The 24,801-nt window shown below is 36.4% G+C and overlaps 1 protein-coding gene across 2 annotated transcripts; it reads left to right on the plus strand.

Annotated features, from left to right (window-relative positions):
• Positions 1-5,169: 5,169 nt before the first annotated feature.
• LOC18438924 (P-loop containing nucleoside triphosphate hydrolases superfamily protein) lies at positions 5,170-24,451 on the plus strand. 2 transcript variants are annotated; one of them, XM_020670231.2, is made up of 24 exons: positions 5,170-5,543; positions 5,726-5,998; positions 6,165-6,294; positions 6,767-6,925; positions 7,383-7,723; positions 7,826-7,964; positions 8,175-8,272; positions 8,405-8,561; positions 18,033-18,102; positions 18,276-18,352; positions 20,050-20,103; positions 20,182-20,262; positions 20,353-20,464; positions 21,375-21,461; positions 21,556-21,731; positions 21,814-21,975; positions 22,069-22,176; positions 22,381-22,539; positions 22,612-22,695; positions 22,775-22,980; positions 23,056-23,157; positions 23,435-23,544; positions 23,632-23,783; positions 24,016-24,451. In XM_020670231.2, the coding sequence occupies exons 2-24, from the start codon at positions 5,940-5,942 to the stop codon at positions 24,259-24,261; spliced, it is 3,069 nt and encodes a 1,022-aa protein (XP_020525890.1). In that variant the 5' UTR covers positions 5,170-5,543; positions 5,726-5,939; the 3' UTR covers positions 24,262-24,451. The 2 variants fall into 2 exon arrangements, with proteins under 2 accessions (XP_020525890.1, XP_006849162.1); XM_006849099.4 differs by having other exon boundaries at positions 5,170-5,998.
• Positions 24,452-24,801: the final 350 nt, after the last annotated feature.

The raw sequence follows: 24,801 nt of genomic DNA on the forward strand, positions 1-24,801 counted from the left end.
TCTCACTTTCTCATCTTACTTTTTCTTTGTCTCTCACTGATTTTGTTTCTATTCATTGGTTACTCTTAGGAGCTCTTTCTAGACGCATCCTGGTCAGGTTCACCCACCAGTATAGTTTCTTATGAATCTCCTAAGGTATCTGAGTCTCGTGTTCAATACCTTTTCGGTTGTCTTCGGTAATATGTTCTAGGGGAGGTCATGCCAAAAGACTGCCCAATTTTTGGGTGACTCTCTTCCCTCTTCTCTCATTCTTTCTAAAACCAATATCCTCTTCCTCACCCCCGATTTCCCAAGTTCTTAACCCCTAGTCACACTCTTAATCCTCAAACCCTCTCCAAAAACCTATAAACCCCTCTCCAATCCTCACAAAAAGGCGAACCAAAGGATAAAATCTCAAGCCTTATATCAAGTGGGTACGTGAAACCGTGCAAAGTTACGAGGGAACCGGAGCCAGACCGAGTTAAGAGGCTGGGAGGATTTCGAAATGATCTAAGAGGCTCAGCGCCCTGAACTTGTCCTGACCCTAAATAAGCGAGGTTATCAAACACAATACCCAGAACTTATTTAAACCTTCCAGAACAAATACGTCCACTTCCCAACAAAGAAGGACTTTTTTTTTTTTTTTTTCAGGGAACATTTATCTTCCAGCAAACAAATGCTCCCAAAGAGAGAAAGCTAGGAGAAAGAATGATTCTGTCCAAGAGAGGCCATATATATAGAAATACAAGGGAACTGAAATTCAATTCAAAATAGGACTCAATAGGGCTCAAAATCACGAACCATTATGTTATTGGACAAGTTCATGACGTACAACATGTCAGGCCAAACTGCTCGACACGCCTCATGTCGTACATGAATTAGCCCTAAAAATCCAGAAACAAGATGAAAAATCAGGAAAATAAAAAATCAAAGATCGAACACCTAGAAAAGAGTGAAATCAGCTACAAATGATATCCGAACAGTCAGAGACAATTCTTCACTATGTCTGACACGTTCCAAAAGAATCAGAAATCTTAAAAACCCTTCATCTATCATTTTCAATGTTACAGAATGCCAAGGTGACACGAGCTAAAATGGCTCACCAACTAAAATTCAGTTGAAAGACATCTAATCTGTACGACGTGAAACAATTGGGAAATATATCTCAAAACGTCAAACTCGTGCAAGATAAAAGAGCCGTGATAGGAAGATGTCTAACCTGTATAACGACAAAAAGATAGGGTACCCAATCATATTCATCGTCAAACCCATGTGACAAAAAAGGATATGTCCATCCCTAAATGACATAAAACTACTCAAGGGGATCAATGGTTGTACGAGCTTAAAAAGGCTAACTAACATTTTTTTTTTCTTTTTCAAAATTCTCCCCTATCTTAAAAACTCCCCTATATGTTTCTGTGAAGTTTTCAAAAATATTAATTTCTTTGGTTAAAAAGTAGCTCGGAACTCTGTATCAGTTTCAGAATTCTACCCATCTTCAAAATCTTCTAAAATATTTTAAAAAATAAAGGAGTTTCAAGGAGGCTTGGGTATGATAGTTCTATCGCCACCAAATCCAAGATGGCATGATGCAAACTTCCAAGAAGAACAACTCGCAGGTTCCTAAACCACAAAACTTGAACATGTGGGTCCCAAGAATTAGAAATCTTAGGCGAACATAAGTTGAACCATCTAGGAATTCATCATCGTCATTTCTTCTCAAATCAGAATTCCATTTGATTGAAAACTAGTCCCCAAGAAAAAAAGGTCTAAAGTCAAAGATATGTACATTGGCGTCCCAGGTTGTGTCACCAACTCAAAAATGGCACAATTCCTGTCAATTGTCACTTCAAATACCGATGGTCGAAGACCTCTCAATACTACTACCTCAAAGATAGTGTTGTTTCAGTTCGACGTCTGACGGATAAAAAATATCCATTGGTGTACCGCCTCCCCAAAGAGTATTGGTCATTCAAGAGGATAAAACCTCAAAAATCATTTCCATCATGTCCCAGGTGACTACTTCTTTGTCATTCATCTAGTACCCTAGGTGAATGCCAATGAGGGGCAACTGCAGACACCCCTTCGAAAATTTGGCCAAGGGACTTCATAAAAATCCTAAGTCTATTCACATAGACCCTAGTAGAACTCAGAGCACCTATATCCAATTTAATTATCCCAAAATGACCCAAAATTTATCCCAAATTGAAGTAGACCCCGAGAGTTTTCCAAAAGTCCAAGAATCATCCGAATTGGACGTGTAGATTGAAAATCAGAAGCCTCAAAAGATAAGGGGTGCAATTTGCCAAATGGCCATGTTAGGGCGCACTACACAGCTCGTCGAGCTGCACGAGGTGGCCCTCCTCACACACTGCACTCACAGCCCGATGGGCCTGGGGTGGTGGGTCATTTTTGAAAGAGGTTTTGACAGTAAAAAAAGGTGAAAAATACATTTATTTCTAGAAATTGGACTTCTTTTTTTATTGAATCTAGACCATTGGATCGAACCGATCTAATTTCAAACCTAACCCTTCTTCAACCTATAAATACCCCATCCAAAATACATTGAAAAGAATTTGAAATACTATGAAATCCTTAGGAAATTGACTGAAATCCCTAGGAAATTTTAAATTTGGAAAAATCCCTATAATTCCCATAAAATAAGATAATACATTAGATCCCTAAAAAATCCCAGAAAATAAAACATTTCGTATTTGATAATAGGAGACCCCAAAACCCTTAGAAACTTTAGAAAAACCATCTTCTAACCTTAGGAAAACCTAAGTACTTTTTCTTGCCTTAAGAACCCTAGATCTAGGTGAAAGAATATCAGATTGACCAATTTTCAGTAAACAAGAAGCATCCAAAGAGGAGATTGTGGCACTAGAAGAGCAGTCTGACTAAGCCCGAACTTTGGGTTTCGGGTCCCCTAGGTAAGTATATTTTCTCCCTTTTAATTTAGTTTGTTTTTCATTAAATTAGTTCATATTTCTTTGTAATTTCTGTTAGTATTAAATTTAGTAAAATTTAGATGTATTTGAAAGTTATATACATAGATCATGAAACTTGCATTGCCAGTGGACTCAAAAAAGAACCAGATTTGTATAAGTCTTAGATGTTTCTGAGCCCATAATCTGAGCGATCCCGCTCTCTCGACTTATTTATAAAAATAACTCATTTGCATGGTAGTTGAGTTGATATCTCTTTGTGATCGGTGCAATTCGGAGCGTAAAAAACTCAAAAGAGTTATGTGGAGAGAGTTATGCGGCATTTCAATATGCAAAATGCCAACCAGTTAGTACCCCATTTCATATGCATATAAAGTAGTCTTTGAAACAATGTCCTTGCACCAAATCAAAGAAGACATAAATATCTCAAATACCTCATGTTTGCTATGGTTAGCACCATACCTGACTTAGCACAAGCAATGTGAGTTGTGAGTAGATATATGACAAATCTTAGCTTTGATCACTGGACTGCTATGAAGTAGATACTTTAGTATTTGAAGGGGAACTTGTAATGCTGGTATTTGTTACAGTGGAATGAATTTGAAAGTCACTGGTTATGTTGATGTAGATTTTGCAGGTGACTTGAATAAAAAAAGATCTACTATTAGCTATATATTTTTTTGTAGTTCGTTGGTTACTAAGATTGTAATTTGTGTTGGCTTGGTCTTCTATAGAGGCTGACTATATGGCACTTACTCATACATATAAAGAAGCAATTTGTTTAAATAGATTACTTGGTAAAGTTTGAGTTGTGAAAGAAGGTACACCGCTTCATTATGATAGCCAGAGTACCTTATTTCTTGAAAAGAATCCAACTTTCAATGATAGGACTAAACAGATTGGTGTTCAATATCACTTTATTCATAATCTGGTAGACAATGGACTGATGTTTTTGCAAGAAATTCATACCAATGACAATCCAGCGAATATATTGACTAAGCCCATTAGGAAAAGGAAGTTCACTTAGTGTAGAACTTCATTGGGACTTGTGGTTGCTTGATGATTAGCAAGCAACAATTTCTTAAAGTAGACTAGTCAGAATGAAAATATGTCTTCAAGTGTGAGAATGTTAGTTTGGAAGCCCATATTTTTATATTTTTAAGAAAAGAGCGATATATGTGATTGCTTCAAAAGTTTCCCATATATTATAGAGTTCCTATATAAAGAGAAGAAAACCCATAGAAATAGAAAATCTAATCAAATTAGGAATGGGGATAAAGAAGGGTCTCAAGTGGTAGGCCTTTGTGCTTTCTTCTTTACAAAAATAGTTTTTGTAGAGAGAGAACATATGGAAAAAGTGTGCAAGAAAAAAAAACAAAGAGAAGAGTTAGTTTTATTTAGTCTTTTGGTGAGTATTCTAAAGAGAGAAAGACCATGTTTTAGGGCTTGAGAGAACTTGTATCGTTGCTTGTATGATATTTTTTTTATTAGTGGAAGAGAATTTTACTACCCCATAAAAGTAGGCAACTTGCTGAACACATAAATCTTTGTATCTCTCTTTTTTTAATTTTTTGTATTATTATTTTTCTTTATTTTTTCCAAACTTTTGTTTTTATCCTCTACAAGTAGGCCCAACTAGTCATTGGAGCATAACTAGGATTATGGAAAAGGGTTGTACTTTGTCCCACTTCTTGTCCATCATTCACTCGGTTGTTGGACTATTGTAAATGTCGTGAGCACAAATCTCTTGTGGTTTTGAGGACTACAAGTCATGACATGATCACATTTTTTATGACGTTTAGAACAGCAAGGCCAATTTGGATGTCAAAAAAAAAAAAATGTGTACATAAAAAAAACTTACAAGTTTTTTCTCCTCAATTGAAAATCATTCTCATCTTATTTTATTATGTCGGTAGACTGTTTGGAGTCTAATTTCATTGATTTGTCAAAAAAACCCTCTACCCCATCTTGAGCCCCTAAAATATTGATATTTGGGGCCAGTATATTAATCCATCACTGGAGGAGAATTTTCTCCATCTTCGCTTTTCAGTTGATGTCTTAGAGGCCACATTGCAGTTTTCGATCTCGCCATAACTGGAGAAGGTGGAAGCTAGGGTTTCAGAGGTGGTGCCCCAACCTAAAGCATGGACAAAATGCTTGCAATGAGATGGGTCCCTGTCTACAAGACTGTGAGCTTCGTTGAGGACATTGGGATCTAAGAAAACTGCAGTCTTGATGAGTTCTATGAGCTGTTCTTTGGTGAATGGTTATAAGAGTTCGTCGAGGTCTTCTTCTTCTCAAATCGAGATATGGTGATAAGGTGCTTTTGGTTCTGCTTCTTCTTCGGAGTCTAAGCTGATTCGATTGTGGTCCTGTTTTGCCTTGCATTTCGTGCCCATCGAAAGAGAAGGCGATGGAGAGAGAGAGAGATGGCCAAAAAGTAAGGAGGACAGAAGTAGAAAAGGAGTGAGAAGGAAAATGGAGTAGGATTTCAATTTCTTTAGTTGAGAAAAATGGAGAAGGTTATAAATAGAGACAAGAAGCAGGGAGGAGACGAGGGAAAAGCACGGAGGAGAGTGAAGAGTGTGAGAGTTACATAAAGAGAGGCACGAGAGGGTAAAGTTCTAAGAAAAACAAGACTTAAGTCAAAAAGATTTAAGCATTTCTTACCTTTTGTCTTATTTATTTATTTATTTTTCTTGTAATATGAAGATATTGCAATTTTTAGCCATCCAAAGTGGCAATAAAAATTATCCCTCCCATGCGCCTGCCCTGAATCGTCATGTGCAAAATGTCAGGGCCATTTTTCGTAAAGAGATCCTGGCATTTCATCCATAAGTGGTGGGCAAAAATTCAAAACGCACGCATCCCGCTCTTCCACTGAAGAGAAACTCTCTCTCTCTCTTCTACTGAAGGGACACTCTCTTCCACTGAAGAGAATCACTCTCTCTCTACCCTGATAAAAAAGCAAAGCAGAGAGAGAAAGTAAGGGTTCTCGCTCGTTAACCCTAAATGGCAGGCCGGCATGAAAAGGAAAAGGGCGTCAATGTCCAGGTTCTTCTCAGATGCAGGTAATTTCTCTCAGATCCGACCCTCAATCTTCCATTTCCCTCTCTATTTCTATCTCTACGCTCTGTCGGTGTCTATATTTCCATTTGTGTGGTTTTCTCCAATTTTGGTTCATTATATGTGGATTTCTCTGGTGCTTGGTTCTCCATCGGCAAGTTTTTGTTTCAGGCCTTTCAGTGATGACGAGTTAAGGTGCAATGCGCCTCAGGTCATCACCTGTAATGAATGGCAACGGGAGGTTGCTGTATCTCAAAATATTGCAGGAAAGCAGATAGATCGAATTTTCACCTTTGATAAGGTTAGATTTGGATTTTGATAGACGATCTTTTTCTTGTTTTTTTTTGCATTGGTAGTTTTGGTTTGCATTTTGATCATTAGTCTTTGGATGAATAAATTGTTACTTCTGAAACATTTGGTAATCATTTTGTGCATTTAGCATCTAAAAAATTGGAATAGATTATTGGTAGTGAAAAACACATAAGATTTTTTTTCCTGTGAGTTTATGATTTGGGGTTAATGGTAAAGAAATATTGTTTGGTGTGTGATGGATTAGTGGTTTTTAAATCTGAAACCTTGTAGTTGCATTGCTCTTTATATTTTTTATACAACAGTTTATGCCTTTTCATTATTCTCTCCTTGACAACAGGGTGAGTTGGTTATTTTCTCATATTGTTTCCTTTTTCTTCTCTTCTTGGCTTGCAAGCTGATTGTTTAAATGTGATGGATGTGTAGATGGCTGATTTTGTTTTTCCCGCTGTTATGAATTATAGGTTTTTGGTCCATCTGCACATCAAAGTGATCTATATGAACAAGCAGTGGTTCCGATTGTAAATGAAGTGTTAGAAGGATTTAACTGCACGATATTTGCATATGGTCAAACGGGTACAGGGAAGACTTATACAATGGAAGGTGACAGTAAGAAGTCCAAGGTATTATTCATTTGGTGGGCCCATAATTTGGTATGTTTCTTTTTTAGTCTCAATGAAAAGCTTTCAGTTTTCATGTCCCTTCCTATAAACTGGTAATCACAAGGTGTGAGGATTGATTAGAAAGAAAAAAAAATGATTTATACATATTTATGTCTCATGGATGGGCAATTATTATTGGGATTTTAAAATGGGTTGCCTTTTGAATTGGCTAGTGTGAACTTGAAATGAATTATTTTTGGTATAATTTGAATTTGAAATGGAACATTTTTGAATTGGCTGGTGAAAATTCGTTTGTCCATGCAATGTATTGCATATATGATACATTTGCAAGGATACTTTGAATTTAAAATTGGTTTATTTTGAATTGGCCTGGGTTAACTTAAAAATGGTTTAGTTTCCTGTGAAATGCGAGTGCGAATATGAAATGGGTTATTTTTTAATTGATTATTGTGGACAGAATGGGGAGCTTCCTCCTGGTGCTGGTGTGATACCTAGAGCCGTGAAACAAATTTTTGATACACTGGAAGGTCAAAATGCAGAGTATAGTGTAAAAGTTACATTCCTGGAGTTGTATAATGAGGAGATAACAGATTTGCTGGCCCCTGAAGAAATATCCAAGGCAGCCCTTGATGAGAAACAAAAGAAGCCCCTACTTCTTATGGAGGATGGGAAAGGTGGTGTCTTGGTTAGGGGACTTGAGGAGGAAATTGTGACAAGTGCCAATGAAATCTTCACACTTTTAGAAAGAGGATCTGCAAAGAGGCGCACTGCAGAGACCTTACTGAACAAACAATCTAGGTGATGGATTTATGATTTTATTTTATGTTTGCTTTGGCTATTCAATTTATATACAAAATACAACTTGTTTTATTTCTGTACTTATATTTTATGTGTGACCAGTCGTTCCCATTCACTCTTTTCTATTACAATTCACATCAAGGAATCCACGCCCGAAGGTGAGGAGCTAATAAAATGTGGAAAGCTTAACTTAGTAGATCTTGCTGGGTCCGAAAACATTTCACGTTCTGGGGCTAGAGAGGTAAAATTTTCGATCTCTGTAAGTAGGTTTACTTGTTCTTGCTTGGTATATCATTGTGCTTGTTGAGTGGTCCCAGGCTTCTACCTGGCATAATGCTGGTTAGATGCATATAAATTTCATTGTTGTCACCCATTTTTGTATCCTTCTAATTATTTGTTATATGGCTTGTCTAAAGTGCTTTTGTTTGTTGTGGTGTTTGACTTTTGCAAGGGCCGAGCTAGGGAAGCAGGAGAGATAAACAAAAGCTTACTTACTTTAGGCCGTGTTATCACGGCTCTTGTGGAGCATCTTGGTCATGTTCCTTATAGGTAACTACTTTCCTGTCATACTCGTGAAAATATCTCCCCTTGTGCCTTGCTTTTTCTTGTTTTTGTAATTCAATGATGGTTTTGGCAGTATCTTTGCTTCTTTCAGCTGACTTGACATGTAAATATATGCAGGGATAGCAAGCTTACAAGGTTATTACGTGATTCTTTGGGTGGAAGGACTAAGACATGCATAATTGCGACTGTGTCCCCTTCTGTGCATTGCCTTGAGGAGACCCTCAGCACTCTTGATTATGCACACAGGGCGAAGAATATCAAGAATAGACCTGAGGTCTTTAGTTTGCATGCCTATTACCTTCAATTTTGATCTGATTCACATTATATTTCAAACTGAAGCTATTTAAAGCTGATCCTATAATACTTTTATACAACATAGTCTATTTATTTATTGCAGTTCTGATTTCTATATTTCATGCCAATCCTCATTTCCCCCCTTTTTCGTCGATTAATAGTTAGTTCTGGTGATATTTGATTGCGTGTTCATGCACACTTTTATTTGCATCATTCATTTTTGATCCTTGCCTAGAGGACTTTTTGCTCTCGCGCTAGCATGTGTGTTTATTGCGGTTCTGATTTCTATATTTGATGCCAATCCTCATTTCCCCCCCTTTCCTCAATTAATAGTTAGTTCTGGTGATATTTGATTGTGCATTTATACACATTTTTATTTGCATCATTCATTCTTGATCCTTGTCTAGAGGACTTTTTGCACGCACACACTTGCGCGTGCACACACACACACACACACACACACACACACATATATATATATATATATATATATATATATATATATATATAGAGGGTGTGGTTTGCATAAGGTTGCAACCTTAAACAATCCAATTAAGGTGCACCTCTACATTTTATTATAAAGATAATTTTGATATAAAAACTTCTTAGGATGGGTTGATAATTTATTTTCATCTCTAATTATAAAATTTTAAACTCTAAAAGTGGTTCAAATTAAGTAGATCTATAAACACATGAAAATCTTGAAAATGGATGGTCCAGATAATGTGTTGCAAGATACACTATTTCGCGGACTTGAAACCTTTTTTTATTTTCATATGCATACATATTGATGTCTAGATGATCAACTAGAGGATTTTCCAACATCCAAAAAAACTTTTTATGATGGATTTTTGAGGTGCATCTTTAATTCTACATTATATATATATATATATATATATATATATATATATATATATATATATATATATATATATATATATATATATATATATATATATAATATGAGTAATGATGCTATGAGACCCTCCCACACCTATGTAAGTAGGACCCCAATGGATCATTATTAAATTTGATACAGATCTCTAGAAAAGCTATCAATAAACCCATTCATCCAAGTCCCACACCCATGTCATAACTTTTCTAGAGTTCTGTGTCAAAATTTAATGGTGATCCTTTGCGATCCTACTCACATGGGTGCGAGGGTCTTATAGTTTCATTACTCTCTCTCTCTCTCTCTCTCTATATATATATATATATATATATATATATAGCTATCTATTTGATCCAAATTTTAAAATATACACTATTTTCATTCTAATAAACAGTCACAAAAAAGAAAAAATTTGAAAATGTAACCTTGAAAGTATTTTTTTAGCTCAACTAATATAGGCCGTCCATTTTTATAAGATGCTTAGATCTAGGCCTTAGAAGCATATTTTTTTTTTCAATTTTTTTAGATGGCTTTATTATCATTAGATGAACAATGTTAAAAAAGAAAAAAATGATTTTGAGTTTGTAAAGGTTAAGATCTTGAAATTCACTAAATGAATGGTCTAGATTTGTTGTTGGAGGGGACTCGTTTTGACCATATCTAGGATTCAAATGGAACTATTGTATTTTTGGGATTGATTATTAAGATGAAGAGAGTGTGTGTGCAAAATTTTGGGTCATATGGGTCATACAAATACCACAAACATGGTTTTCTAAAAGTGTGGGTGCATTATACTTTGATACAACCGTTGCATTAGATCACTGCCCATATATATATATATATATATATATATATATCATCATCATCATCATCATCATTATCATTTTAGCCTTTTCCCAATTAATTGGGGTTGGGTACATGAATCTTGGTTATCTATTCTGCTCTATTAAAGGTTATATCCTCAGTGAGGCCATCAGTCCCCATATCTTTTTGGGCTACTTCGAACCATGTTTTTTTGGGCATGCCCTTTGTCTTTTTCAGACTTTCCACTTGAATTAACTCGCAGCTCTTAACAGGTGCTGTACTTGATCGGCGTCACATATGGCCAGCTATGGTGCACCTCCAAATTTTATCATAAAATATAATTTTAATGTACAAAATTATTAGGATTATCAGAAAATCTATTTTCATATCTAATTGTAAAATTTTAAACTCAAAAAATAATTAAAATCAAGTAAATCTATAAACATATGAAAATCTTGAAAATGGACGGTCTACATAACGTATTGCAAGATGCACTATTTTTGGGACTCAAAATCTTTTTTTTTTTTTTTTTATATTCATACATCTCAACTTCGAGATTATTAGAGGGTTTTTCAACATTAAATGACCTTTTCTGATGGATTTTTGAGGTGCATATTTAATTCTACATTTTAAGGTTGCAACCTTATATAAATTTTTTCCATATATATATATATATCAAAGCACCCTCTCACATAGGAAGGAGCTAGTGCCAAGCAATAAGCAAAGCACTCTTCCACCATACAGAGCTTGGGAGCTATATAAGCTAACCCAAAAGTGTTAGCTTCCCTTGCCTTATGTATGGTTCTACGGCTGCGCTTCCCTACCGGCTCCGCTTCGCTTGCCGCGTTCCTATGGCTGCGCTTCGCTTGCCTTCCTTATGGGCATTGAGTTCTTCTGCATGAATTCATGCATTTATCAAATCAATCTGGCCAGGATTGAATCTCACTTTATGGTTCTTTGTATGCTGTTATTTGTGATGACATTGTAAAATTAATTTGCTATCCATTATCTCTTTGTACCCTAACATGGTTCTTTTCTTGTAACATGTATTGCATATTTTGTGCAATGGTATCCTTTGACTTGTTCTGCCTAATCAAACTCATATGTTTATATATCCATATCATATGCATCATCTCTATGTGCTTGAATAAAATTTTTGAATAAAATATTTTGTTATTGGGACGTTTCATCAGCTCTTGCATTTAGCTCAGTGTCTTAATCTCAATTGTACTGCATTTCAAATTCTATGTCATTTTCAGATATGAAATATATAGGATGTTCCCATGCTCTAGGCCCATAATTTGATTGCTGGATAAGCCTTTGGTAAGACATGCTTTGGCCATCACTCATGAATCGTTGTGCGTCATACATGTCATACCTCAATGATCTTGTTTATCCAAATGTATTCGGCAAATATGATGCTCATATATCTTTAATTGTCCCATTTGGTTTTTATGTGGTTTGTTCACAAACGAGATGATCCACATATCTCAGCATTAGTTTCGCTTTACTTCTGTTCTTTAGTGGTTGGTAGGCACCATATGTGGCCCAGTATGGGCTAAGAGCTCCAAACCACATGTCTAATGGGGTTTTCCCCTTCTTATTATTTTCTATGTGCTTGGTACTGATTTATGGCCTCATTTTTGAGGAACTTGAGACTCTTGAGGGTTTTGATATGCATTAGTTGCAAGTAGGGGAACTTATTTTGATTCTCTTTGGCAATTTGAATTAATCTCTGGTTCACATAACTGCAGTAACCCAAGTTTGTGACATGGATTTAATATAAAAATGGCTTTTAGGATTTTACAGTTGAAAATAGTTCATTCATGTGAACATTTATTCACACATGCAAGTTCATGGGAACATGTGTCCATAAAATGGCCTCTCTACTAAAATTTAAAATGGATAATGTAATTTTCTTTTTTGAAAAAAATTCTATTTCTTTAATTTCAAATTCTCATTTTTTTTCTCCAGATTCGTGATCAACATGTTGGAAATTAGTAATCCCTGAAATATTTGATCTAAAATCCAACTCTAAGATGAAATTTCAAGGTCATATGAATAGATGAGTTGGATGACTCATCAAAACTAGATTCTCTGTGTGTGTGCGCTCTTGTGTGCGTGCGTGCATGCATGTGGGGTTACTCAGCTCGGCTGGGTCTTGCATGGATTTAGTGGAGTGCTGTACTTGAAAATGGATTATTCCTCGTTCTTATGGCCTAGGATATCGCCCTTTCGTATTGAAATTGTTGGGCTTGCTCCATGGACTATTGGTCTGTCATATTTTGATCGATTTGTTATAGCGACAACTAGGAAATCTACTTCCTACTGTTATATTATTCTTCATCCAACTGCTTGTGACTAAACTGCAAGTTGTACAACAGTTTGGTTTGCTTTGTGATTCAGTCATGCATTTGTAAAGGTAACAGATTGTTGAACCATCATTTTTGAAGTTTATAAACCATGGTGCAGTATATATCATTTGAATATAAGTCTTACAGAAAATTTAAAATTAGTACACTTTTCACTCTAGGAAACATAGATTTTATGGTAACGGTGGGTAATAAATTTATCAATGTATCATTATCTTATCATTCAATGCTAGCTTTATCAATTTAATCTGTAGTCCTACATTTGAGGGGATTTAGACATCTATATCTGTATTATAAAATATCGATCAAATCATTATTCATGGCCTTTGAATGTCTTAAGATCCATGGGCAAAAATAGTCTTTTCATTTGGCACATTGGAAAAAGGGACCAGTAATTTGGACGACAACTGAAGGTTTATTAGGTATGAGTCATTCCTTTTACTAAGGACAAAGAAGGCCCTCTTATTCTAGTGTTGTTAAATATGCGATTGCCAAGATTGGCAAAGGCTAAGTCACCATATGATCCAGCCTTGACTTCATTATTATGGAATTTTCTCTTGACCAGTGAATTAGGAGCTCCTACATTGATATTTCTTTGATAATCCATCTACTCTTGCAATTGTGTCAGATTTTTTTATGTTTTTATTTTTTTTTGGTTTTTAAATTTTGTATTGGAAGAATCCAAATCATTTGCTGCTTCTGGAAATTTACACTTCTTAGTATCCTACTTGCTTATATCACACACAAAAGAAGTCATGCATGCACTTGAAATAAATTGTGCAAATTACTAAGCAACAAACATGTAGTTGTGATAGTTTTTATTGAGTTGTTCATTATTTATTGGGTAATTCGATGGGGAAGACAGGCCCCTACCCATTTTTTTCAATAGATTAGGGAGTTACATTTAGATGGTGTTAATTGGGGGTGTCAGCGGTAGGAATAGATACCACGATGTGGTAATTGGGTGTGGGGATGCTACCACCATGACCCCAGCCCATTTCCTAAGTTGTTCATTATTTGCTAGCCACATTTCACACAACAATCTCTTTGAGCTGAAACCCTTATAATATGTCTGATAAAACATCTTTCTAGTGTCTATTGTGCGATTGTTTCCTGGTCAATTTGTTGATTAAAAAAGATAATTTCTTGATAAATATGACTAGAATGCTAAATTTGAGTTACAAGAATCCCATAATGATTCCTTTGTTGTTTTATATGCACCCCTATGCGACTGGCTTGGCACCCAAAACCTCGGGCATCCTATGGTACAAATTTTTAAGATATATACACATATTTGCTATCCGAACGCACATATATGCATATATTTGTGTCAATTTTGTAATTTATTACATTTGAAAATATTGCAAAATATGTTTGAAAATATAACAACATATGGCATATCAGCATATCACATGTCCATTGTTTAGACTAAACTTGTTCAAAATTTCCAAATTCAAACCATAGTAAACTGACTCTTCAATTTTCCATATTCCATATCCATAAAATAAACCATAATAACATTTAAGTCTCCAACTCCCCAAGTCTTCAACAAACTGACTTTCAAATGTATAAAACCACACAACAAAATAGTCCAAAAAAGAAAACAAAAATTTGTCTAACATCCAAAATCCAAATGTCTAAAGCCCAAACCAAGATGGTACGATAAAGATACAACAAAAGAAGATAGAGGACTTCAATAAGAATTAGAATCATCATTGTTATTGCTTGCATCTGCATTTGAATCGAGTCTGTCATCATCAAAATCATCACCCTCTTCAACATATTCCTCTTATTCCATAGATTCTTCTACATCTGCCTCCTCTTCTTCTATCTCTCTTTGTGAGTGTGAAGTATCAATATAAGTCATTGCTGGAGTGGCCCTCTTATAATCAAAAGCTTGTCTTGAAGTCTCCTCGACCATTTTCCTGGTCAAACTCTCTCCGAGGAAAACCTCCTCAGTACTAGGGTCCCCAACTAGCCAATTTGAAGCATTCTCCATGTCTTTCGAAGTGACGAGATCCTTCTTTGGCTGATTTTTCTTCACCTTGAGCCTCTGATTCTCTTTATATAAACCAAGTCATTGAGCTTCCTTTGCTCAAGCCTATTTCTTCTCTATGTATGCACCTATAAGGAAAATGCATGGGTACTAGACTACGATGATCTTCTTATCTTCTATGAATGTATATTATAAAGATGAACTTGTAAACAAGAAAAGCATATAAAATAGAAAAATACCATCAGAAACGAACTCTAATTGCGCTCACAACCAGAAGAGGTAGTTGTCAAACTCAGGATCTGAATAACCATCTTTTGGAGGTGTGGAGCGTTATTCCCATGTTTGCTTGACCATTGGGCTGCAATATGTGGACAACCTTTATAATTAATTTAAGTATTTAACATTATCATACATAATTTTAGGAACCTAAAAATTGAAAGGAAATTAGAAAACTATAAAATAAAAGTACAAACCAGATTACGTGGTTCGTCTTTGTTTCTTTGTCTTAGTACCATATCTTTCTCGAATGACATTAACACACACTTGAACGAAATGGGCTCTTATGTTGATATCTTATCTTGGATATGTGGATTGGGAATTAATCTCTCAAGACACTCATTAAAACCATCCATAATTCTTTTGCCTCAATATTTGCATCTGCATAAGGAATTTGGGGTTCAAGTAGTACCCTGTTGCATGCAATGGTCTATGGAGCTGCCTATCCCACTTGGCATCTATAATCTCCCAAATTGGGCCATACTTGGCCTCATCTTTGCTCAAATTCTCTGCTATCTCATTCTTAGCCCTTTCAAATGCATCGTATATACAGCTCATGGAGGGCTTATCAAAGTCAGCCAAGCATAAGACCTTTACTAAGGGAAGAAATACTACTATCACATGCTTTACCCAACGCTAAAAATATCTAGAAATAACGATATCTTGTGCCTTCATTCCCTTGGCATCTCTAGACCACTTACACCTACTCTCTGAAGCAAACATAGGCCTCAATGGGATCCTCTTGCTATTTATGTTCTTTAGACAAAGGTAAGCACTGACAAATCTAGTGACCTCGAGCCTCACTATTTCTCTCTTCTTTGTAAACTTGTGCATCATGCTAAGGGTAATTGCATGACTGTATATGAAGACTATAACCTCCTTGGCCTTAGGAAGAACTCCTTTAATAGTAACCAACTCACCAATGGCCTCAGGCATAAGATCTATGCAATGTGTAATACAAAGAGTCCAAAATATGCGAGGTCTCTTCTGTCGAAGCAAATGACCTGTAGCTAGATTGGGAGCAACATTATCTGTGACCGGTTGCATTACAAGGTACTCCCCAACCTCCTCAATGCCCTTATCAATAAAAGAAATATATAATGGGCATCATGAATATCACTAGAAGCGTCAATAGATCGCAAAAAAAACTGTACCCAAGGGGCAATTTACCAACAAATTCATGGTACTTCTCCTCTTATCACTCCACATATCAGTCATTAAAGAAACCCTAAATTTAGCCCACCCCTCCTTGGGTCTTGAGATATTCCTTATTAACCTCAAGTTCTTTCTTCAGTAATGACTCGCCAATCTCATGTGGAGTTGGTTCTTTCATACCTGGCCCAAATTGCCCAATTGCTTCCAACAGTGTATGGAAGCTATTCAAGCGAGCAGTGTTAAAAGAAATACCCACTTGGTAAAACCACCGAGCAATATACTGAATCACCCAGCTTCTGTTTTCCTTCTTAATCTATTTTCAAGTGTCACCTTTTTTTTTTCCCCTTTTCCTTCCCTTCTCAATTACTGTCTGGGGGCTAGGTGTAAAAAAACTATCAATATACTCTCTCAAACGAGGCTTCTTAGACCCAAACTGTGATGACCCTAAATTTTTGGGACTGAAATAATAAGAAAATTAATAAATAATAATAATAAAACAATAAAAATAAATAAATAAATAATATAAAGCACGTATTTAAAAGAATAGTTTTGAGTGGTAGTCTTGTAATATGAAGGCACCATGAGACCACCCTAAATTTCCTTTTTACGTTTATTTTAAATAAGTTAAAATAACTAAATACCAAATGAGGTGATAATGAGTGGTGCGGTGGCATTATAGGGTGGTGAGGTGTCTTGAGGGTGGTGATGAGTCACATATACAAGTGACAACTAAATAAAAGGTAGGACACATATTTGGACTTGTGTCACAAGGAGAAGTGTTCTCTCTCACTTTAAAAAGGCCCTCTCCCTTCATGAGCTAACCATTAAGCTCAACAAAAAAATTTCATCTCCCATAATTTTATTTCTATCATTTCTATCTGGGTTAACATAATACTTCCATCCTAGAACCCCACCCCTAGTAGATCCCGCAGAAGACATCTCAAATTGGAAAAATAAAACTCAAATGAAGATTACAAACTGACGTTTTTTGTCCAATCTCTGGTCTTCGATGTTTGGTACCTCAATCGAGCTACTAAACAACTCAAAAGTCTTCTAATACCTCCAATAGCGCCGTAAAAATAATTTCAATGAGAAAAGGAAACTTTTTCAATCCACAAAAATACTTTTGATTTTCAAAAATTATTTTAGATTCTCAAAAATACGTTTAGCATAGAGATTGATGGTGTTTTTTTCACTTTGGGGATTTCAATGTAACCCCCATCATATATTTATACTATCTTGGGGGGTCAAAATGATCCCTTTTGCCCTTCTGGGCCAACTTAAAAAACAAAAAAGGGCCTACGGCCTTGGCCGCCTGCTCAGGTACATCCGCTTGTGTTGGGTCGCCTGGGTCTGGGTGTGCGGTGGTTATGGTCTAGGGTGCCTAGGCAGGAGCCTAGGCGCTGACCTTTTTTAAAACATTGCCTTTGTTGCTTTATATGCACTCAAATCTACTTAATGCATTCCAGTGTATTATATATGCAAAAACTGAAAGCCAAAATCTTATGTCCTGTATCTTACTAATTGAGTAAACTGCTTAAGTTCCCATTGATATACATAGATGAATTGATCATATCCGTGTTGCATAAGATTTGTAACATGTGAGACACATGCTTGAGGCTAGAACCCTGTGATCCTTTTGCTTATGATTTGTGATCACATGTTTCATTCATTCAATATTTCACTTGGAACATATATCTCTCACGGTATCTTCTTTAGGCTCATATAATGTATGAGTGTATGTATATGAACCGACATATTCATGTTTTCGTGTATGTATGTGTGTATGTCTGCGTGCATGTTTGTAATGTATGTGTATGTATGCATGTATTATGTTTCCTGATATGCCCCTTTTTTTTTGTTTTGATTACGCTTGATTTTGGTTTCATTTATTGCTTCTTGATGTGAGTCTACTTCAATATTTATGTTATGCTGACCATTAATGTCACTTTTTAGGTCAATCAAAAAATGATGAAATCAACTCTTATCAAAGACCTCTATGGGGAAATTGATAGACTTAAGGCTGGTAATTGAAGCTCGTGCTGCCTTTTGTGATGAGACTTTTTTTGTCTCTACCTTTTTCTCGGTCCTTTTGAGTTTTTTTAATAATTTGAAGTTTCAGTAGACCTCTCGAGTCAATTAATATTCTTGTCTTAGGGGGATTAAAAGCCTTTTTCTGCTACCTTGTGTTTTGTCTAGAGGTTTATGCTGCACGTGAGAAGAATGGAGTTTACATCCCAAAGGAGCGATATTATCAAGAGGAGAGTGAAAGAAAGGTATTTATTGTCTTCTCACCATGAGAGTTGACTTTGTTTCTGTTTTATTTATTTTCCTCTTTTTTATGTATGTGTAAATCTGTCAACTTTTGTTAGATTTAGCACTCAACATTTTTCAGTTTGTTTTTGGACTTCTGTGGAGAAGATCGTATCTCAAAGAGGGGAATATTCATCTTACAACATGGGCTTTTATATTGTTGTCTAGTGTTCTGTCTTGTTTCCAATTGTGCTTGAACATCTCCTTCTAATTTGATTTGATACTTAAGAGTCTGAAGTTTTTCTGTTTTGAATTCTTACAAAATATCATATTCTTTTGATCTTGGAACTTTTGGTACATAAGTATTTGCTTTTGCTGCTTGATGGCAGATCAGGCTAGTTTATATGAAGTTTCCAGTGGTGGAGATGTAGCCAACATAGTATTAGCATCCTATTTCTATTTTTAATCCTAGACTTTCACTTCATTAAGCAACACCATAAGAGATGCTACTGCATTCGTTGGAAGTCCATAAGGTGCATTGCCCCATTGTGGCTATAAATACGAGATTGAAAGAGAAGGGGACCTTTCTATATCGAATGCCAACATTTTGTGTATTTGCTTCAATGAGAAAAGGGTATGGCAAACCATATCCTGTTGATTTCACCTAAACTGCTCTGGGCTGCATTACCTGTGCACTGCCAAACGGAGTGTTAATTTCAAGCATATGCCCTTAGCCTTTAACATTGGTACTTTCTCATTGTATTAGTGTGGTGGAGCTTACTATTGCTCTCACTGTTTCAAAAAGCGGACTGCCCAGCGCCTGGGCTGCCGCCTAGACGGATATCCCCGGGCGCCTGCTTGCCTAGGCGCCTACCTAGGGCTTGCGTCCCACCCATGGGCAGAAATGCGACTCATTGCGGGTATTTTTGAGTCTTTTTTTACTACTAAATGTGCAAAATTATGGGTTTTAGGTTCATTTGAAACCTAAAACTTATTAGAGGCTATTTTAAAGAGAGAAAACCCAAAAAAAAATATTTTTCTACTGGGCCGCCTAGGTTTTGAGCGCCCGCTTAGGCGCTGGACGGCCTGGACCCCGCCGACCGCCTAGGTTCCCCCTAATGCTTTTTGAAACATTGATTGCTCTAATTACTATCTAATTGATTCTAAGTAGGAGCCATATTTCATGTGGTAAGTAATTTAGCCATATGGTATGTTTTTTGATTGGAAGGAATGCAGAAGAATCCTGCTTCAAGTGGCATGCTTAGTTTGCCTTCGTTGTGATAATAAGTAAACTGAGGTTGAAGTCAATTTGCACCTTGATTGGGTTATTGCTGGTTGTCTATATTGCATTAAATTTAAATTTTCTTTGGATTCTAGAGTATAAGTGTGTCCATTTGAGTCATTTCAAAATGATATGCGGCTGTGCTTGTGTACTTCAAAGGGAAATCTGGTCTTTGCCTCAAACATTTGAATCTAATCCCTGGAAAGAACTGTATAAAGTGACTTCAGAGATAGAGCGGATGCCTCTCTATGTCCTTCATTCTTTATTATCTATTGTGGCAAATGATATAAGTGTCTTTTGCTGTTGTTGGATTTATACTACTCACTCTTGTTGTCATTTCTGAGTCTTTAAGCACTTCTAAAATTGTTCTGTTTCCCATTTCTACCACATCCATGTGAGTTCAGTAGTTGATCTCAGCATTGGTTTCTTACTTGTCAGGCCATGGCTGAGCGTATAGATCAGATGGAATGTATGTTGGATTTAAACCAAAAGGTATTCCCAAATCTAAGTTGTTGTATAATGTGGTAACATCCTGTGTGGCCTTGTGTGTTGACATTTCTTTTTCTTCAGCAATTTGAAGATCTACAAGAGAAACATGATTTGCAAGCTCAACATGCTCACTGTTTGAGCTTAAAACTTGAGAAAACTGAGGTGAAGATGCTAATGGTTTAATGAAATAAGTAGTTATGTTTCTATTTATTGGCTACTGAAAATAGCCATGTTGATCCCTGAAACATGCAGAACGTCTTGGAAGACACAACAAAGTTGCTATCTTCTACTAAGGAGGAGTTGAAAAGATCACAATATGCCGTAAGAGAGAGGGAATATGTGATATCTCAACAGAAAAGTTCAGGTATATTTCTAGTCGTTCATTGAGATGGTCTTGGATCCAATTCCATTACTCTTATAGAAACTGGATTGAACCTGAAGAGGAGTTGGTTCTGGTCTAGTATTTGCTGGCTGGTTAACTGGATCTTCTGAGATTGGTCGATTGGTTAGTTTCCTTTGTCCTTTGTGGAGAATGGATTGTGGGATTACCTTGCTGTGTGCTGTTATATTGTATGCACTGTGTATGGTATTATTTCTTTCAAAACTGGTGGAGTCCTATTTTGATATCTGTGGTGGATTTGGTCCCATCTTATCGCATTTCATGGGGCCTTATATCTTTCTGGGTAATTTATTTGAACTATCGATGTGCTTCCCTGATTTCTACCATGCATTTTCAGCAAAATATGATGTCCCTGTTTTGCCACTTTATGTTTGCACTAGGATTATTTGTTTTTTTTTTCACTTTCAAAAGTATGCATTCTGGTGGCCATGTCTACAGCTCCTTTGGCTTTTTAAAATATTGTCAACTAAGTTTCTATTTTCTATTTGAGGTTTGTTCTGAGCACTCAGACGTTATGTGTTTTTAAACACTGGGACATATTTAAACCTACAGTACAGCAACACCCGTTAGATTCCCTCAGTTCAACTGTTCCTGGAATGGGACCTACTGCTGAAGCCCTCCAATGTATAAAATTTAGAAGGGGAGCTTATCTGGAACTCGCCAGTTCAGAAGTTGGGGAAACCGCCTTGTCTGATATGTAGGCCTGCTATTTTGGGATTTGGGCTGTGTTTCTCTCTTTCAGTTTATATGGTGTATTAGGACATGCTTGGGTTGATTTGAAGAACTCATTATTATTTCTGGCATTCCATTTTTAATGTGACTGCTTTACAAAGATTAACTTTATTAATGGTTTGATTTTTTCAATCTGGAACAGAAAATGCTCTGGCTGAACAGGCTTGTAGTTTGCGGACTGATTTGGAGAAATCTATTCAGGATATCATTGCTCTGTTTGCCAAAATAGGTGCTTGTGATTTTTGACTCTTCAAAATCCATAGTTGATGAATGTTCATAAAACATTATTGCTCTTATATCATTTAAATTTTTTTTCTTTGCAGAAAAGAAGGAGAAGTTGAATGCTGGAAATCAGTCATTAGTGGATGATTTTAGAGTAGAGCTTGCCCAAAAGATGGGTGTGCTTTCAAGCACTGTAGTTGCATCTATGACTAAACAAAATGAGTACCTTCAATCTGTCGAAAGACATTGTACTTCTTGTCTGGATTTCCATGATAAGGTATTTTTGATATTATGAAGAAAGGACTTTTGGTTGCTGGTTTAATGTTCAATTTTGAACTTACAGTCTTTATACCGGGCAGTCTGTTGTAGAGTTGAAGAAAAAGATAGCATCTTTGAATGGATTGTATATTTCTCATTTGGAGGCTCTGCAAAATGTTGTCCTTTTGCATAAGGCAAGTTCAAATGCATGCCTGGAAGATATATCCTCCTTATCTTCTAGAGATGCCTCCTCAGTTGAAGAAGTGAGTTTGGTGACTTCAGCCATATTTTAAATATTTCTTCCTGTTATTTGAGTTGCTTTGTATTTGTACTGATTGGTAAAAAATATACACCAGATGCTGACTGCTGAGGCTGGAGTGGCAAATTCTATATTTAGGGATCTTCAGACCACACTATCCGATCATCGGGGGGAAATAGCTGCCTTTGCTCGGGAGTTAAAAGAGGTTTGTCCATTTTCTCCAGTACAAACTTGACTCATGCATGTGCTTTTGTGTGTGTTTCTATCTTCGTCTCTGTCCATGTACATGAATGCATGAAAACAGTAGCAATATGTGCCATCTCTTCCTAATCTAAAGTTCTTGGGCCAATGCTCTACCGCACAAGTCTAAGATCTTGCCTTTGTCCTCTGGCTGTTATGGTGTGCACAGAGAGCTCGCCTTAGTGGTGAGTTTATGAAAGAAGTAACAGCAACTACGATTGGATTCTTTGGAAAGTTGAGTAACGAATGTCAAAAACTTCAGCATCACGTTAGTCGGTCCCATGAGAGTCATGTCCAAAGCATTGTTGATTTGCAGAAGGTTTTTGAGGTACACTTGAATTTGAATTGTCAAATAGATGGTCATGCTTTCTATGCGATTCTAATTTATCATCATTAACAGGAGAAATCAAGATTGGAGGAGGCGAAGCTTGTAGAAGATATCACTAGCTTAATCACTACAGCCATGAGTCGCAAAAAGGAGTTGGTTTGTATTCCGCTTAAATTTATTTTATCCAAGTCTTCGTAAACTGTCGGGTGCAAGAGTTAATAATGGGGTGTTGCAGGTAAATGCGGGGCTTCTTGGTTTAAAAGAAGCTGTTCTAGAGGACGAGGTATTGACCCAGAAGCATGTTTCGACCATTGAGGGGGCCACTTGTGATGCTAAGAGAAAATGGGAGGAGATCTCTGAGAAGGGAGAGCATGACTCCAAGGATAATGCTGACTTTTCTGCTGCCAAACATTGTCGTATGGAAGTTTTCCTTCAAAAGAGGTAATATTGACTTTATTCTTTGTCTTGGGTAGCATTGTCTGCTAAGTCTCTTACTGGTTGGAATTTGCCTTTCAGTGTCAACATTGGGGAGGCTGCTAGTAAGCATGGTACAAAGACCTATGAATCTGTTAAGGAGTTGGGGAGGAGACATTTTACAGCCAGGGACTCTATTGTGAGGTTTGTCTCATTTTGCCTGCTCTCTTTTATGATTTTTATTTTTATGAAGCTTTGAATTTGTAAAGGATTAAATAATTTGGGTTCGCTGTGCTGTGCTGTGCTTTAATCGTGTTTTGGTGTCAGAGCATGTTGGTACATGAAAACAAAAAATACAATGGACTCTATTTTCTGTAAACATTTGAAGTTTTCAGTTTCTTGGGGAGATTCTTCTTCATTTTCAAAACTTGGTATGTACGTGTGTTTATTTTTTATAGCATTTCTTTTGATTGTGGATCAGGAATGCAATGGAGTGTAACGAACAACATACTGCAGAGGTTGATCAAGAGTGTGCCATGGCTGAGAAAGACATAAGCAAACACACCGATACACTCGTTCAACATATTGAGAGTATGATTAGTCGCTCTTCTGGTGCTCCTTTTAATAAATACAAATTTTCATATAATTTGAACTGACTTTGAAGTGTCTATTGGTCAGGTTTGACAGAGTATGAGCACCGCATAAATGGTGAGATCTTCTCGGCTTTGGCAGAACAATCGAGTGCATTAGAAAAGCTTAGGGATGATCATACAGCCAGTGTGTCAGAGATAGAACAGCATACAGAGTGTTGCTTTCAAGAGAAATATATGGTTAGCCATTTTATCTTTTACCCCATTGCCATCCATGTTGCTATTGTATGTGCCTGGTTGTGTCACATCATTCATGTGTTCTTAGTTATATCAGTCATGTTTTCTTGCATCCTGCATTGATGATAATGTTGTCTCACATTTACTTGCATCCCATCATCCATTATACATGTGCCTGAACATGTGGATATTTCATATTGCACATTGATTCATACATGTTGATATTTAATGGTAGGACTATGAACCAACTTCCAAAACGCCCGGCAAGAAGGATGTGAATTTACCAACAAGAGAAGCGATAGAGGGTATGAAGACCATGCCTTTTGAGTTGCTGGTAGAGGAGTTCAGGGAAAATCATCCTTATGACTTTGACCCTCAATTATGTAATGAGAATGGTTTAATGAGTGAGGTGAAGACTGGTGAGATCCCGGGTGTTGTGACTTCCCGGGATTCTCGGTCCCCTTTAACTGAGGTTAATTGATATTTGTATGTTATATTTGCTTGGTAGCAATATGTACCCACGAGTTCTTTGCTAAGTGTTTGAGTTCCTTTTCTATTGGAAACTTGGGAAAGGTGCAAATGGGTATATATGTATTCTGCGGTTGTAATTCTGTAATCTACATATTACATTCATGGTTCACATTATAATTCTGGAGCTGTTTTTGTTTTCACTGCCTGTGGACTTGAATCTTCTCTGGAAATTTCTTCCGTAGGAAATATGTTGAGCTTGCTATTTCGGTTTTTATTATTTGCAAGCGGTTTAATTGGAGTTTATTCTTCTGGAATATAGCTATTTCATAATCAAGTTGAAGGGTTTGTTAAGTTTAAAGAGAAATTTATATCGAGCTGTCTACCCATGATCGTAAGCCCCAACATTTTTGGAGCAAGCAAATAACCTGTAACTATCACCTTATAATTTGGGAAAATTTATGCAGATCAGCGTACCCTTTCACAATTTATTTACTCACTTTTTTCAGTTGCTTTCTTTTTCTGCTATCTAATTTTGGTCCAAGGCAAATAA

Source organism: Amborella trichopoda, chromosome 9, assembly GCF_054954075.1.
Source record: "Amborella trichopoda isolate Santa Cruz 75 chromosome 9, AtrichopodaSantaCruz75HAP2 v2.0, whole genome shotgun sequence".
In the NCBI taxonomy this organism is placed as follows: domain Eukaryota; kingdom Viridiplantae; phylum Streptophyta; class Magnoliopsida; order Amborellales; family Amborellaceae; genus Amborella; species Amborella trichopoda.

Bases quoted from the DNA above. Each gene is read 5' to 3' on its own strand.
- LOC18438924 (XM_006849099.4), top strand. From the start codon at position 5,940: ATGGCAGGCCGGCATGAAAAGGAAAAGGGCGTCAATGTCCAGGTTCTT. The intron at 5,999-6,164 runs GTAATTTCTCTC...TTTTTGTTTCAG, and splicing joins CAGGTTCTTCTCAGATGCAG to GCCTTTCAGTGATGACGAGT. The intron at 21,462-21,555 runs GTGCTTGTGATT...TTTTCTTTGCAG, and splicing joins TGCTCTGTTTGCCAAAATAG to AAAAGAAGGAGAAGTTGAAT.